Below are 17,650 nucleotides of genomic sequence, written 5' to 3'. Positions count from 1 at the left end.
GTGGCAAGAGGAAGAGCACAGGTAAGCGGAGCCACCCCCAGCCCCCACCTCCTCCGCTCGTGCCCCCGCCTCCGCCCGCGCCACAGCCGGCCTCTTCCCGAACCAAGCCCGCCCCTGCCGTCGCCCGTCTCAAGGGCGTCAGCTTACCCCGCACTCCAGGCAGGAGTAACCGCAGCTCCACTGCCAGGTGCCGCATCTGCTCCAAAGGCGGAGCCAGGGTGGGGACTGCGGCTGTAGGTGCAGCTGCGCTCGCCATCTCAGCAGATCGCCTGGAACCTCCAGACAAAAGCGGCCACGGAAGCTGCCCGGGCCGCACTGCCGTAGGCGCTTAACTTCCGGGAGTCACAGACCCGGGTTCGTTTCCGGCAACAACCCGCCCGGCCCCGCCCCAGGGCCCCCGCCACACCCCTTCCGATCCCCCGAGGCCAGGCCACGCCTCTCTTCCGCTCCGGTTGTCCGGCCCCGCCCCCACCCGCTCCCAAAACCCTGGTCGCAGACGCAACGCCCAGTCGGAGTTCTGAATCATCACTCTTTTATTTGATTAGCTGAAAGCACCCACACCTAAAGAAGCCGAGAGCCCATAACCCCGAGAGAAAAGAAGACCTGGAGCTAGTATCTCGAGGGTAGTCAGGGGAGGCCTCAAGTTCGTACTGCTTCCCCGACTCTGAAGTGGTGCCGGCTACCGAGGTCCACGTACCGTGCTGGGTACTTTACATGAGGTAACCATAAAAAATACACTGGGCTTCTGATACTCCCATACACACATCCAGACCCTGCCCTGTGGCTCTCCTGATTAGAACTTTCTCTTCACAAAAGTAAATCAATCCCCTGCCTTCTTGGAGAAGGAAGGAATCGTGGCATTATTTAGAGATTTTTCTGCAGTCCATTCTGCAGGAATCAGAAGTGGGCAATCCCCCCAACTCCTAGGTGTCCAGAGTGCCCCAGCTCCCTGAAGCTTGCCCATCAGCACTGGCCTTCTGGCCTTCTACCTGCTGCTGGGGCAGGGGCCTGGGCTCCAGGGGCAGATGGTGAGGCAAGGCCTTCAGGAGCTCAAGTGGCTTTTTAACTGTGCTATGAAGGTTCCAAGCTCGGTAGAGTTCAGAGTCCACACACCTCGAATGATAACAGGTGTCAGCAGTGTCAACCAGGTCCGCAAAGGGGAGAAGAAAAAAGCTAGAGCGCCGTATGTCATATGAAGAAAGTAACAGGAATAAATCTGCCAGATGTACAGCAGTAACATAAGTAGGTGAACAGGTACAATTTTCAAGTATTTTCCTTGACGGAGATGAGACCGGAAGTTGTGACCACAGCACCGCTGCAGCAAGCTCCAACACAGGTAAGCCATCAACGGTATGTTAAAAAATGCCAGCTGGAAAGAGGCAGAACAGAACCATTAGCTTATTAGCAAGACCTTAGAGGGTCGGGTCTCATGAACGCATTATTGGTGGCTCCTAAGAATATGTTGCTCTCTCTCGGGGGTTAACTCTCTGATTCTTTATGCTTCAATCACATTTGCTTATAACACTCAAAATAAGTGACTTATAGTTGTGTATTTACCTGCATCCTTTTGTTCATCTTAAAAGTAGGTATCATTTATGTTGAAGCCCTCAGTAATGTTTAAGGTGGAAATGAATTGAATACATACACACTTCTTTTGGCACAGTGAGGGGGGACTTAGGTATCAATATTTTTTTCTTATCTCTGTATTTTCTATTAATTTTTTTTATTTTAAGTAAACTCTACACCACACATGGGCTCAAACTCAGAACCCCAAGATCAAGAGTCACATGCTCCACCAACTAAGCCAGCCAGACACCCCCGTTATCTCTGTATTTTTAATTAAAGTAGCATCATGAGTACTGGAATACAAATCAGAAGATTTAAGTTATAGGGACGCCTGGGTGGCTCAGTCGGTTAAGCGGCTGCCTTCAGCTCAGGTCATGATCCCAGGGTCCTTGGATTAAGTCCCACCTGGGGCTCCTTGCTCAGCAGGGAGCCTGCTTCTCCCTTTCCCTCTGCTGCAGATCCCCCTGCTTGTTCTCTCTCCCTCTCTCTGACAAATAAATATTTTTAAAAATTTTTATTTATTTATTTGACATAGAGAGACAGTGAGAGAGGGAACACAAGCAGGGGCAGTGGGAGAGGGAGAAGCAGGCTTCCCGCTGAACAGGGAGCCTGATGCAAGGCTCGATCCCAGGACCCTGGAATCATGACCTGAGCCGAAGGCAGACGCTTAATGACTGAGCCACCCAGGCTCCGCTATAAATAAAATCTTTTTAAAAAAATTTTTAAAAAAGATTTAAGTTATAATCTAAGTTTAGCTGCTGTATGATTCATTAATTCATTCACCAAATAATTATTGTGTGCCCATTACATGGCAGGCACTGTGCTAGGCTCTAAGCTAAGGACACAGTGGCAACTCAGAGAGGATGCATCATAGAGCTTACATTTTAACAGAGAGAAGAGAGACCAAAAAAATAAACACAAAAGATCACTATAGATTGTGATAAATTCAATGAAGGAAATAACTGGGTCACAAGGGGGTAACTGAGAGATGGGTTCTCTGAGGCCTGAAGAACAGGAATGACTCAGTGGAAGGAAGTATATTCCAGGCAGAAGAAACAAAAACCCCTGCGGTTCCCAGGAGAGGCCTTGGCCCATTTAAGGCCAATAAGCCTGGAACATGATGAGCCAGGTGGAAAATGAGGCAGTCAATGAAGGAGATAACTGGGTCACATGAGAGTAAGTAACTGACAGATGGGTTCTGAGGCCTGAAGAACAGGAATGACTCAGTGGAAGGAAGTACATTCCGGGGAGAGGAAACAAGTAAAAATCCCTGACGTGGGAGAGGCTTTGGCCTATTTAAGGCCCATTAGCCTAGAACATGATGAGCCAGGTGGAAACTGAGGCAATCAGCAAGACCCAGATCATGTCACTGCTCTGCTTAAAGGGTTTTAAGCTGAAGAGTGAGCTGATTAAGGTTTTAAAAGGACAACAGTGGATGCTCTATGGTAAACTGAGAGTAGGAAGAGTAGCAGTGGGAAGACCAATCTGGGGTTCCTGCAGTAGCCCAGACAAGAAATAATTATGAGTTAGACTAGCGTAATAATAACAGAAATGAAGAGAAGTGGTGGATTCAAGATATGCATTGGAAGGAGATCAAACAAGGTATTACTTGCTAATGAATTAGATACAGGGTATTAGAGGGAAAGGGCAAAATTAAAGATACATCCTAGAAAAACTTACTGAAATTGCAAAGAACTGGGGGAGGAACAGGTTTGAGGTAGAAACTAAAGGTCCTATTAGACACATAATATTGAGATGCCTGTTAGATATCTAAGGGAAGATATGAAATGGCAGATGGGTATATAGGCACTTGAAGTGCAAAGAAGTCGAGGGCAGAGATTAACCTATTTGGGAGCCATGGGCCTATATGATACATAAAATCCACTAGTGGTGTATTACTTATTAAAATATGAATATAATCCCCACCTTTTAGTAAGGCTCAGGTTTTATTTGGTATCAGAGTGCTCCTGAGAGACAGCCTTCATCTACATAATGGAAAACTGAACCAGACTCAGGACCTACTCACATATAAAATGCTGCTATACAGAGAATGTTCTGTCTGTGGTCAATGTTTCCTAGGCAGAAGTCTTCCCTGTTTTGCTGATCACCTTTTACTGTCCTATTATGAGGTTGTGAACTCATTCTGAACAATATTTTTGGATCTCTTCCCAAACATGAGATCATCACCTGAGATTTTAGTACCTTAGCCCCATTAGGTGAATAAAATACATAAATAGGTAAATACTTTTCAAACCTATATACAGAGATTTGCTATTAGTCCGTTTTTTGTGTGTTTGTTTCTTTTTTTTTTTTTTTTTTTTAAGATTTTATTTATTTGAGAGAGAGGGGGAGAGAGCACGAGCAGGGGCAGAGGGAGAGGGAAAAGCAAACTCCCCAGTGAGCAGGGAGCCTGATGTGGGGCCGGAGCCCAGGACCCTGAGATCATGACCTGAGCTGAAGGCAGACACTTAACTGACTGAGCCACCCAGGTGCCCCTGTGTGTTTCTTTTAAAGGAATCTCAATCCATGTGTAAACGTAATCTATCAGTGTTTTCAAACAAGCAGCAGCTAAGACATCACTGAAAGGCCCAGGTCTGGTGCTTGCCCAGTGCAGCTTCCACTGGACAACTGACCCATTTTTCTTGTAAGTCTGTTTTTCCTTTACTCCCTCCGAAACATTTGCCTTCTTCATTATCATAATCAATTTTGGTTTACTTATTTATTCTACTATAAGTCCCTTATTTCATTTTTTATCAATGGGAAAGCACAGTAAAACAAACTACAAAAACAAAAATCTCTTTCACTTTTTATAAACCCTTCCTGCCAAAATGTATTTTAGATGTTTACGAGAGAGTGGTGGAAGAAAGAGCTTAGGAAGCACTTGAAAAACAAACAAAACACCAAATATTCAAGATTGCCCTGCCAGTAAATTAGGAAATATGATCTGTGGTGTTTAGTTGGAGGCTCTGGATTTAATTCATAACTATTATGCAGTAGTCCAAAAGGCCAAGGCATTCTTACATTCCATTTCTGACTTCTTACCTGCAGAATTCCAACTACAAATGTTAGGCTGCCTTGTAGGAAATGTCCATCAACAAATATCCCAAAGGAAAAGCAGCAACCCAGTTTGCCTTTAGTGATCTCACCAACAAACCACGGTCCTGAAAGAGGCAATGGGCACAGAAGGAGAAGATTAAATGACTATGATTCTGATTATATACATCACAAGGTGCATTTATAGGAATAACAAAGAAGTATGAGAGTTGCTGATAAGCATTTTATTGGCATAATTTTTCTTCTTTATTAATCTCTATGTTGCACCATACGTCCTAGCTAACCAACCACTTGCTCCTTTGCTCTCCACTTTTGTCTGATTATAAAATCATCTGAGTACATGCTATACCTGAATAGATTCAAGAAACAGGTCAGAGTATGTTCAGAAACTTTAGAAGATTCTGTTGCAATAATAATCTCAAAATAATGCATTAACATTTCCTTTAAAAAGCAAAGAGGTATTCTATGGAAGTTAATTTTCCAGATAACTGATATATACTCCTTTAAGCAATAAAACTTCAACCACTTTCATCTTTCTAAAATGCACTTCTTCTCTTTCTTATTAATGAATGTATTCTGACCTTTTCTTGCTGACCCAAGTCATTACTTTGTACATCAACTATACACTTGAGGTTAACATGTACAAAATTTAACTTCTTTAATTTTTCATTTAGAATGCCAGAATGACTTTTCTCTCCTCCCTATTATTTACTGCCCTTCCTAGTGTGCAGGTTTCTGGAACTACTATATTGTCAAGGGTGATTAATGAACAGTCAAGACTTTCTTTCTTGGGGCGCCTGGGTGGCTCAGTCGTTAAGCGTCTGCCTTCGGCTCAGGTCATGATCCCAGGGTCCTGGGATCAAGTCCCGCATCGGGCTACCTGCTCCGCGGGAAGCCTGCTTTTCCTTCTCACACTCCCCTTGCTTGTGTTCCCTCTCTTGCTGTCTCTCTCTCTGTCAAATAAATAAATAAAATCTTAAAAAAAAAAAAAAAAGACTTTCTTTCTCAAAATGCAAATACCATCATCTGCTGGTAAGAAGAGGGTTCAGCTTTAAAAAATCATAGGTAATTTTAGACTGTGGATGCACAGTATAAAAAAGTGTTTTCCCTGCAAGTTTCAACTTTTAAACATGGAGCAACTTCTGTCCTTCTAATGTTTTCTTTTACAGCCAGGAACCAAATCATGTGCTTTCCCTCCTAGTGTAAGGCAAGTGTCTAAAATAGCTTCAACCTATCTTCTAACAAGGAAACTGACCTCCAAAGGGCCATCTGCCATAGCCTGGTACACAGAATTGTAGAGTGTTATATATTTTTTTATCTAACTACTCTCTGTTCTCTGGTTGGAGTTACTAATGAGCAAAGAAAAATCCGGAAGTGGAATAAAAGTATAAGACAAAGACCAAGCAACAAGTAGGCTAATCTACTCCTAACTTTTAGTCACTAAGGAACATTAGTAAAAAGCTTTAAAAACAGAATCACAGTGCTTCCTGCTTCCATAAGTGACTAAGTGACTAAGTATTAGGTATAATAATATAACAGAAGAACCTGGATATGCCTGAACTCACTGCTCATCTGTTTCTCTTTTTTGAGCTGAGTTTTTAAGGGGCATCCATAAGTAAATATTCACTGAACTACATACTAGACATTGTGCTTAGTGCTGGGCATAGAGGTAAACAAGACAGACAATACCTCAATGGATATTCTAATGAAGGAAGAGATGATAAACACAGAAGATAATCATAGATTCTGATAAAGTAATGAAGGAAATAAGTGTGATGAAATAAAGGATAAAATTTTAAGGTAGTCAAAGAAGGCTACTCTGCATACACATACTAATTCTTTAATGGTCCTCTCAGCTTAAGTTAACTCAGTGTCAACTAAATGTCCTTTGAACATGTTAGGAAAGAACTTTATTTCCTAAAACCATGTTCCAGGAAATGATTTATGAAGAAGCCATGTGCTGTTCATTATGTTCTCAAGAGTCTAAATGACTCTATTGTCAAAATTCTCCATATATTCTTTGGCAGAATTCTCCACAATTCAGGTTTCCTAATTGACTTACCCAGTGCTGTATATAGGGTTAGCAACAACACAGAATAATAGAAGATGTTTAGTTTGCTCAGGACGTGGAGGGAAAATGAGGTCAAATTTATAAATCCTGGAGACCCTAAACAGAATAAATTTCAAAAATCCAGTGAGCACATGCAAAGTTCAATTTATTTTTTTTTTATTAGTTTCAGAGGTAGAGTTTAGTGATCCATCAGTTGCATACAACACCCAGTGCTCATTACATCAAGTGCCCTCCTTAATGCCCATCACCCAGTTACCCCATCCTCCCACCCAACTCCCCTCCAGCAACCCTGTTTGCTTCCTGGAGTTAAGAGTCTCTTACAGTTTGTCTCCCTCTCTGATTTCATCTTACTTTATTTTTCCTGTCCTTCCCTTATGTTCATCTGTTGTTTCTTAAATTCTACATGAATGAAATCATATATTTGTCTTTCTATGACTGACAAAGTTCAAATTCTTTATAACATTTTCTAGACTTCCATGGGCTATCTTTCGTTATATAGTAAACATACAGATGACACCATTTTAAATTCAGAAGTTGACAGGAAGCCTGATAAGCCAGTCCACTTGGAATTGCAGGGGGGGGGGGTGCGCCTGGGTGGCTCAGTTGTTAAGCTTCTGCCTTCGGCTCAGGTCATGATCCCAAGGTCCTGGGATCGAGCCCCACATCAGGCTCCCTGCTCGGCGGGAGGCCTGCTTCTCCCTCTCCCACTCCCCCTGCTTGTGTTCCGTCTCTCACTGTCTCTCTGTCAAATAAATTTTAAAAATCTTTAAAAAAAAAAGAATTGCAGAGGGTAGGAAGTTCAAAGCAATGGTGTAGTTGGGAGACACGCATGTGCATACATGCACACATAACACACTTTTAAATGATTAAATGATGTAGGTGTGAAATATAGTGCTATGCTCAAAGTCTCTGTTTTCTATGGGATTTAGTATCCAAATGTACACACTTCCAAATCATGTTATCGAAATATATCAAAGAAATATCAAAATTTCTCCAGTCTAATCTTAAGTATGACTGTCCAATATTCCTTTCCCATATGTGACATAGCTCTTAACTCACAGCCATCCTCTTACTCCAATTGAAAGGGATCCCTAAAGCTCTTCAAATTAAGATCTCTTAAAATATAGTGCCAAAATGCCAAGCATATGGGCTTCCCACAGAGAAGCTCCATTCTGTGGTCACAGACTAAAGTATCACAGATCCTCAACCTCAGCCGCCATTTCACTCGTGTGTGTGGCTGGTCATAAACCAGTCAGCAGAAGACTACGACACGAAGTTCGGTACACACTGAGCGCCCCTAGAGGTCAAAGACAGCCTGATATAAGTTAAATAGTATGTCTCTCCTAATAGGCCAACATATCCATTTTGTACTTAAAACACTGTTCAGCCTGACAGTTGATTTTGTACAAAACCTGATAATGCATGACCTTCCCCACTCCGTTACATTCTTGCTACTCATTCTTCTCTTAGATTCTTTCTTGTTCTAGTCTGGTACTTCTCAAAGTATTCATCTATATATCCATCTATAATAATTATTTCTTTTTAAAGATTTTATTTATTTGAGATATAGAGAGAGTTGCGCTGGAGCATGAGTGGAGGGAGAGGCAGAGGTAGAAGCAGACTCCCCAGTGAGCAGGGAAGCCTGACATAGGGCTCAATCCCAGGACCCTGGTATCATGACCTCAGCTGAAGGCAGATGCTTAACCAACTGAGGCCCCCAGGCACCCCAATAATTATTACTTATTAAAAATAAATAATCCTTTAGCCTTGGAGGCAGCTATGCTTTAAACTTTCAGCATAAACTTTAAACATGATTTTCTATTTTGGCTCCACATTAGAATAACCTGGGGGAACTCTGAGACAATATTCATGCCCAGGTCTCACTCACCAGAGATTCAGATTTTTTTTTTTTTAAGATTTTATTTATTTATTTTGACAGAGAGACAGCGAGAGAGGGAACACAAGCAGGGGGGAATGGAAGAGGGTGAAGCAGGCTTCCCGTCGAGCAGAGAGCCCGATGCGGGGCTTGATCCCAGGACCCTGGGATCATGACCTGAGCCGAAGGCAGATGCTTAACGACTGAGCCACCCAGGCGCCCCCAGAGATTCAGATTTAATTGACCTGAGGGAGAGTGGAAGCTTAGGCTGCAACCCAGGTGATTCTAAGCAGCCAGGACTGAGAAATACTGCTTTAGTCAGAGCTGAACGCCTCAGCCTTGACTGCCCATTGGAATCATCTGGGGAGCTTTATAAAATACTGATGCTTAGGTCCTACCCCTAGCGATTCTGATGTGATTGGTCTAGGGTGCTGTGTAGACACCGAGATTTTAAAAGTTTCCCAGGGGAGTCTAAGGTGCAATCGAAGTTGAGAAGTGTTTAAAGAAAAGAACTGACCTGGGGTCAGAAGACATAGGTTTCAAGTCTCTCCTTTATCTCTTATTAGCGATGAGACTTTGAACAACCTTCACAACCTCCCCAGTCCTTAGTGTCCTAATCTTTAAAACGGGGACAATAATACCTATTTCACAGGATTGCTATAAAGATTAAGTGAGATAATGCAGGTAAAAATATGTTGTAAATTTTAAATAACTACACAAAGATATTGGTATCCCCACAGAATGAGGCTGGGGCCCTCCCTTAAACATTTATTTATTTACATTATATGCAGGAACATATATGTGTGCAATAATGCTTCTTGAACTTCTTCACAGAATTTGTGAAAATATATATATGCAGGAAAACATTCAGTAGGATGTGTACACTCCCTCTGCAGTTAGCCATTTTACTGTTGAGTCATTGCTGCAGTACTCCCGTCCCCTACAATCAGTCCCTGATCTCAGGGATTTCATCCAAGCCCCGAAGGGGTAAGGAAAATTTAATTCAACAAGTATTTATTGTCTGTTATGCACACAGTGCTGGGTGCTGTGAGAAACAGAAAAGAAGCAGAAAACAAGAGCTCCTATACTGAAGAACTTACAGTCTGGTTGAGGAGAAAATGTATATATACATTTGGGGTGCTTACGTAAAGCAAGGTGACTGACTGGCCAAGTATAGCATTAATTATCAGGAAGGACTATAGGGATTCAGAGAAGCAAGAGCTCATTATGACCTGGAAGGGGTGGAGAAAATGGTATGGAAAAAGAGGGTTTGAGGTGAGCCCTAAAGGAGGCTAAAATATAGATAAGTTTAGAAAAATAACTTAGAGATAATAGCCTAGGCAAAAGCACAGAAGCAGAAATGAGTATGGTGTGTGTAGGGAACAGTGGAAAATTATCTAGGCTGAAATATAGGTAAATGGTTGAAGATGTGGCTAATTAGGTAAGACCCAACTGTGGAGGATCCTTAATATCTGGCAGAGACGTTTGGTCATTTTGAGCTATATTGTGATTTTTCCCCCATTTTCAGGTTGAGTTTCATATTACTGCAATGTAGCAGCAAAAAAACTGATTTTTTTTTAAAAGCTCAAGTACTGTGGACAAAGTATAGTAAGTTTGAAGAATGCACCTCACAAAGCTCAGGAAAGATAATTTATATTTTTATCACTTGGCAATAGGACATTATATGACACTTAAGAATGAAGTCTTCTGAGAATAAAAGGAACCATGACTAACCTTTATGCTCTGGATATCCTCGGTGCCTAAAAGTAATGAGAATGGTGAGCTGGATCAGCACAATTATCACAAAAAGGACCCGGGCCTGCAGAGAAATCAATGTTAATATGAAACAGATACATGGGTACAACGACAGTTAAGGTTTTTAAAATGGCCTCATTAACAAAAATGGAAAAGACATCATTACCAGAAATGACTATGCAAGAAAAATAAATGACCAAAGAGAATCAAACAACTGATCCACCAAAAAAGAAAATTATAAATTGCCTCATCATTGGGGCGCCTGGGTGGCTTAGTCATTAAGCGTCTGCCTTCGGCTCAGGTCGTGATCCCAGGGTCCTGGGATCGAGCCCCACATCAGGCTCCCTGCTCAGCGGGAAGACTGCTTCTCCCTCTCCCACTCCCCCTGCTTTTGTTCCCTCTCTCACTGTCTCTCGCTCTGTCAAATAAACAAATAAAATCTTTAAAATAAATAAATAAATAAAATAAATTGCCTCAGCATTGCTCTTTTAGAATTTGGATACTGAGACCAATACTGAAACAAAGTAATTCATAGTTATATAAAGTGATCAAATTAAAACAGTCCAACTTCACTGTACTAGAAGTATAATTGGTTTTATTTCGAGTTGTAGAAGAGTAAAGAAAAACAGTACATAGTGCACTGCAGGCTGAGTGAACTGAGGCCGCATTTTCGTTTGCTTTCTCCGTCAGGGTGGCATTCACTTGGAGATTAACTCACAGTGAAGAGACATAATCTAGGTTCTGGTTTCTCAAAGTATGGACTCCAGCTCATCATTGGGATCGCCTTGTGCCTGTTGGGAAGGCAGAATCTCAGGCGCCATCTCAGCCCTACTAAATCAGAATCTGTCTCTTACTAATGTTCCCTGGTGATTCATAAGTACATCAAAGTTTCCAAAGCCTAATCTAGGTGACTATTAAAAAAACCCAAAAGAGAAACAAATGACACAAAAGGAACTTGTAAAACTGAGATATAAATGCCCATTAGTCATATTTCTAAAAAGCTTAATCATACAAGTAATACAAGTAAATTAAAATAATAATAAATTTACATCGTAAGGCTCTGAAGATATATAGTAAAGCTATGTCTGGAAGGTGAAATTAAAGGAGGCTTAAATTTTCTTCTCAACATTGTAGGGTGTCTCTTTGGTGCGTTTTATGTCAATACCCAGTTAACAATAGAAAAATGGTTAAATAAATTAAGGTATATTTATGCCAATAGACATCATTTTTTAAAATAATATAAACTGAAGTCAGAAAATAGGGGATGCCTGGGTGGCTCAGTCGGTTAAGCAGCTGCCTTCAGCTCAGGTCATGATCCCAGGGTCCTGGGATCGAGTCCCACATCGGGCCCCTTGCTCAGTGGGGAGCCTGCTTCTCTCTTTCTCTCTGCCTGCCGCTGCCCCTGCTTGTGTGTGCTCCCTCTCTGACAAATAAATCTTAAAAAAAAAAAAAGAAAATAGTCAAAACAAATTCCTCAGTAGAAAAAAAAATCAAACCGCAAGAGAATGAAAATTACTATTTTACATTAAAAACTCATATACTAATATATATGAGAAAAAAAGAGTATCATAATGACATACAATGGTTATAATAAGTAGCGTGATAAAAGAATAATGTGGGGCTGATTTACTTTATTTCTAAATTTTCCAAGTTCTCTACATTAAGCATGTATTATTTATGTAGAAAGAAATATTATTTTTAAAAGATCCTTAATCCAATTTTACAGTTCCTACAATTCCCTTAGTTATTCTGGTTTTATGGTATTGCTTAGAACGAGGTTCCAAAACAGGTATTACTTGTCAATGCCTCTGCTTCTTTTAATTCAAATCAACTTTAAAGCATTGTAGTCTTCTAGACAAATAACTAACTTAATTTTGTAAGGTTCGTCTTTCTCACCACATGATTATATTAATACTTTGGACCCACCACTAGATTTGACCTAATCTCATCTAAAGATGAATTTACTCACCACGATGCAATGGTCAGTAAGGAGAATAAATGATGCCAGGGGATCAAATCTGAGATGAATATCCTCTTGAACAGAAAATAGGTGGTGCACACTCTTACTTCTTCCAGCAGAATCCTAGTTATAAGCACAGCAGTGATTCTCATGCACATTTATATGTATAATGTTCCAAGATTAAGTTCCAGTAATATCTGTCCGTTATCTCTGAATAGCTGTATTTTTTTCATTTATTTTTGCTTCTTCCTCTAAGCACTTTAAATATAACTTCTTTTAAACCCTGTAATTCTAGATTTGAACTGGAAATATCAGCATGTACCCACAATATATTTTCTCTTAAAGAAAAATTTGTATTTTCCCTCTCTCTGCTCACTGAAAAGGCCTAAAAATAGTAACAAACCCAAGATCAAGGGCCTAGCTGGGCTACTGCCCAGACTGTACCCTCAAAATAAAATTTCTCATTACAAGATCAGTGCTCTTTAGAGAAATAGCTGATTCCAGTTCTTGAACAAGAAATACACAAGAAGAGCTTGAAATATCTTCATACCAGAAAGAACACTTAACAAAGACTACTGGGATTATATCGAAAGATTTAGTGGCCAATTTGGAGAGGCTCCCACTAGCCAAAGGTGGGACAATTTGAGCATTAAAAATATAAATGCCATGGATCGAAACATACCAAATATATATATAATTTTTAAATTTTGAATTCATAATGATACTAAAAATAAAAGATTCATTTGGTTGCCTTTGGCAGATGCTAGAGAAGCAACTCATTATTCTGAAAATTGGTTTAGAAAAGGGAAGGTGGGGGAAGAATTAAGAATTTATCCCACTTTTCCTGTATGAACTTCTCTATCTGGGTGCCAAATAGATAAGGGAATTTTTTTCTTTATGGTACTATTCTAATTAATACTCATTTTACAAGGAGTGCAAATTTGAATACCACCATTGTACAATTCTAATGAAATAATGGACCTAGGCCAAGACCATCAATAGCTGCTGGAAATCCTTCAGTGAAAAGCTGATTGGGTACTTCATAATGAATGGAGGGAAATGCCAGCAGTTATCTGAATGCTGAAGCTGGCTTGACAGGCTCACAAAAGCCAATCGTTACATTTTCAGGAATTTTGCAGGCCAGTTGATACGTTGGTAGCTTAAAACCAGCTATGGTAAAAATATTTATACTATGGAAATTGGTATAAATCAGGGAAACACTACAAATCAGGGTTCCCCCTTCAAACCTGTCCCAAGCTGGTGGATAGATATTTACCACCACACCAATGGATAAAGTTAACAACACCTGAATACAATGATCAATCCTAACATTACTAAAAGAGAGACAACCAGATATCACAAACTTCTGATAAGAGCATAAAACACCAAAGGAAGTATTCCTGCCAAAAACAGACTCAAATCTGATCAAACTCCTAATCTAACTCCCAGTTATAGAAACTAGAGGGGGTGGAGGAACATGCTGAAGGATACAACATGAATTTAAACAACATAAATCTAGAATACAGGAAACTACAGGATAAAAGATCCAGTTTCCAAAGTTATCTAAAAAATAAATTGCAATGAAAAAAAAAAGGAGAGGGAACCTGTAGATTAAAAGATACTGAAGAGACAGATCAGCTACATGCAGTATTTGAGCCTTGTCTGGATTCTGATTTGAACCAACCACATGCATGTCATATATATATATATATGACTAATTAGGAAAACTGAATACTAGCTAGTTTGATATTAAGGAATTACGATTGATTTTCCAGGTGTGTGATGGTATTATGGTTACATTTTTAAAAAATAGTTCTTTTAGGGATACATACTGTCATATTACAGATGGAATGACATCGTGGTGCAGGGGTATAGATGAAACAAAATTGGTCATGAGTTGGTAACTGTTGAAGTCAGCTAATGGGTACATGGAAATTCATTATAATATTATCTCTTGCACATAATTTTAAAGTTTCCCATCATATAAAAGTAAAAAATAACAAAAAAGAATTTATACTTGTTTTTATCAGACTTTAATTGCTCAAAATGTTATTTTAAGTTGTTTGTTCTTGTTTTAAAGCAGAGTTTTTCTTTAATTTAGAGATACAGAGATATAGAGATTTAGAGATATAGAGATTTCTGGAGTCTGCTCTTTCAATTGGCAAAGTAGGCACAATAATCTAAAGTTCTGGTTCTCAAACTTTAGTGCACATCAGAACCACCTGGATGGACTGTTGAAACAAGATTGCTGGGTCCCAACTCCAGAGTTTCTGATGCAGAAGTTTGGTATGGGACCTGACAGTTTACATTTCTAACAAGTTCCTGGGTGATGCTGATGCTACTAATTCAGGAACCACACTGAAAATTGATCTAAAGGTCTAGTTGCTACTAGGCTGCTCAGAAGTATAGACATTCAATAAAAATAGTGAGCGGGTAAAATATAAGACAATAAATTGATGTCTCTCACAGATTTTTCTCAGACTTATCTATAGTATACTGTATTTAAAAGAATAGAACTTGGGGCACCTGGGTGGCTCAGTTGGTTAAGCATCTGCCTTTGGGTCAGGTCATGATCCCAGGATCCTGGGATCGAGCCTGACATCGGGCTCCCTGCTCAGCGGGGAGTCTGCTTCTCCCTCTCCCTCTGCCCCTGCTCGTGCTCGTGCTCTCTCACTCACTCTCTCCTCAAATAAATAAATAATCTTTAAAAATAAAAATAAAAGAATAGAACTTTCCCATTGACGAATGAAGGGACCAAGTTCCCTATTTAATGTTCAGTAGACTAATCTTTTAAAGTTATACATATATAGAAGAAAACAGGTCAGTGGTTTCCTGGACATGAGGGTGGAAGGAAGACAGCTGCAAAAGAACACAAGAAAACTTTTGAGGTGATAGACTATATTGATTGTAGTAATGGGCAAGGATATATATATATGTCAAAATTCACCGAATTATACTCTTTAAATATGTAGTTTTTTTGTATGTAAATTATACCTCAATAATGTAAGAAATGTTAAACATGTAAAAAGTATATGTGATTTCACTTTTTTTTTTTAAAGATTTTATTTATTTATTTGAGACAGAGAGAATGAGAGAGAGAGAGCACATGAGAGGGGGGAGGGTCAGAGGGAGAAGCAGACTCCCTGCAGAGCAGGGAGCCCGATGCGGGACTCGATCCAGGGACTCCAGGATCATGACCTGAGCCAAAAGCAGTCGCTTAACCAACTGAGCCACCCAGGCGCCCTGTGATTTCACATTTTTACTAGGATTTAACGAAGCAGCCAGAAATGTTTCAAGGAACATGAGCTAAGTTTTTTTTTTTTCTCATAAAATTATAGAAGCTGGGGTTTTGAGGCGATCCAAGGATTTGGGAGTTCCCCATTCCTACAGCGAGCAGGTCTCCTATGATTGCTCCCACTTCCTCCTCATAACTGTAAAGATAGGGAATAATTTATTCTAGGTGCACTTGTACCTTCAGGTTTTCTTTCAATGATCCAACTTCTGATAGAAGGGATATTAAGAGTTCATCCCCAGTCATAATTCCTTTCACATCCTCCCCGAGTTTCTTCTTCCTCCAAAGCAGAACACTTCAAAGATGGGTGGCATTGCAAAGTGCCTTTTCTTCCTTCCTCATCTATGAACTGGGGATAAAACTACCTACCATAAAGGATTGTTATATGGATTAAGTAAAAAATTCTAAGTGTCTAGCATTTCCTTAGAAGGAGCTCAGTAAACAGCTCCTTCCTACTCAAAATCCTTCTCTGTCACACACACACACACACACACACACACAAGATAATGAAAATAATTACATGTGTTTTCTGAAGGATTACTTGGTAATCTTCAAACTTAAGACTTAACAGTAGAAGATGAAATAGTTAAAAACTGTCATCAAATCATAAAGTTGTGGCAATCGATAGATTTTTTTTTCAGAAACTAATTCCTGAGCACAGTATCTCCTAAAGAATTTCACAATATTGACGAAAATGTCCTATTTGGGTAATGAATGAACACTTGCTACTCTGGCAGGTGCTAGTGAATTAAATGCCCCCAAGCTGAATTGGAATAGCAGGCAGACTGTTACTACATATGCTATCAGTGCATACTCCCCAAACAAAAAAATTCTCTGGGATGCCTTGAAAATACTCTATCCTACAGCTTTCAAAATAGTGACACAATTTTCCTGTACTTGGAGAAAGCAAGCAAAGGCATGGGTACATAAATACATATTTTCTGACTTATTCTATTATCTTTGGGTATGTTGGGGAATTTGCTGCCATTATTAAAAGACTCTAGCCAAAGTTGAAAGACAATAAAAGAATGATTCCCTGGGGCTCAAAAAGAGGGGACTGTGGCCAGTAGTTACACACTGAGAAGTCTAGTTTTTTGTCTAACAGAATGACTCCTCTGAGTGCTCATTTCCTGAATATACTAAATCCAGTGTATTCAGGTTTTGTTGTTGGTTTTTTTTTAAGATTTTATTTATTTATTGAGAGAGAGAGAGAGAGAGCCAGGGAAGGGGGTGGGGAGGAGCAGAGAAAGAGGGAGAGGGACAAGCAGACTCCACATGGAGCACAGAATCTGACACGGGGTTCAATCGCACAAAACCCTGAGATCATGACCTGAGCCGAAATCAAGAGTTAGATGCTCAACTGACTGAGCCACCCAGGTGCCCCTCAAATTTTTAATTAACTTAGTTTCATCTCTATCAATTGACTGAAAAAAAAAAAAAAAACAAAAACAAAAAACCCACAGCAGAGTTTAGTGTAGTTACAGCCAAATCCTTTATATAGCAAGTTGAAAATTACTAACTTACCTGGACAGTTACTTCTATGTTATGTGTCCTGTTACTGTAGTTTCTTGGGTTCCACTTCAGTATGAAAATAGGACCAGATAAATGAATAGCTTGCCCTAAATGAACTCCATCAATCGTAACTGTGACAGAAGTAATGGAGGATAAGGAAAAGGCCAAGACTCTAAAATGAGAACATACATACATATGTGGTTTTAGATATTTTCACTGTTTTTAGAAAGGAGAATAACTCTATTATAACCTAAAAAAAATATAAATGTAGGCAGAACCATCACACTGTATAACTGTTTATATGACCACTACTCATGATCTGGTTTCTTTCTGAATGGTGGCTTTTGGAGTTCCATAATTTAGCAAACTTAAGTTGGTGAGAAATTAGAAACTATTTTTGTACTTTTTAGAAAGGAAAATCAATTTTCTTTTGACAAATAAAGCTAGAGTAGATCCAAAGTTCTTTCTGATAAGTCCTGATTTTTCATATAGGAAAAGAACACTGGTTAGACATCTTACTTTGTTAATCTCATGTTAATCCTACCATCCACTCATTTGTTTCCC

The 17,650-nt window shown here is 39.8% G+C and overlaps 2 protein-coding genes across 8 annotated transcripts in view; both read right to left on the bottom strand.

Moving 5' to 3' along the window:
* The window catches only part of CCNDBP1 (cyclin D1 binding protein 1), a 33,133-nt gene extending 32,794 nt beyond the window's left edge, over positions 1 to 339 (bottom strand). For all 3 annotated transcript variants that reach the window (XM_034994123.1, XM_034994122.1, XM_034994124.1), the window contains exon 1: positions 148 to 339. In XM_034994123.1, coding sequence (XP_034850014.1) covers positions 148 to 256 — 109 coding nt within the window. In that variant the 5' untranslated portion in view covers positions 257 to 339. The remainder of the gene's footprint in view (positions 1 to 147) is intronic.
* Positions 340 to 515: 176 nt separating this feature from the next.
* TMEM62 (transmembrane protein 62) overlaps positions 516 to 17,650 on the bottom strand; it is a 33,178-nt gene continuing 16,043 nt past the window's right edge. For 2 of the 5 annotated variants that reach the window (XM_034994131.1, XM_034994135.1), the window contains 7 exons: positions 17,099 to 17,258; positions 15,755 to 15,850; positions 12,292 to 12,405; positions 10,302 to 10,386; positions 6,683 to 6,787; positions 4,609 to 4,727; positions 516 to 1,369 (listed from right to left, as the gene is read on the bottom strand). In XM_034994131.1, the coding sequence (XP_034850022.1) occupies positions 1,043 to 1,369; positions 4,609 to 4,727; positions 6,683 to 6,787; positions 10,302 to 10,386; positions 12,292 to 12,405; positions 15,755 to 15,850; positions 17,099 to 17,258 (1,006 nt within the window). In that variant the 3' untranslated portion in view covers positions 516 to 1,042. The remainder of the gene's footprint in view (positions 1,370 to 4,608; positions 4,728 to 6,682; positions 6,788 to 10,301; positions 10,387 to 12,291; positions 12,406 to 15,754; positions 15,851 to 17,098; positions 17,259 to 17,650) is intronic. The other 3 variants (XM_034994133.1, XM_034994132.1, XM_034994134.1) reach the window with 3 other exon arrangements.

Source organism: Mirounga leonina, unplaced genomic scaffold (genome assembly GCF_011800145.1).
Source record: "Mirounga leonina isolate KUSES-001 unplaced genomic scaffold, KU_Mleo_1.0 Mir_91, whole genome shotgun sequence".
Classification (NCBI taxonomy): domain Eukaryota; kingdom Metazoa; phylum Chordata; class Mammalia; order Carnivora; family Phocidae; genus Mirounga; species Mirounga leonina.
Note: the sequence above shows the minus strand (reverse complement) of the source record. Positions and strands in the feature narration are given on the sequence as shown.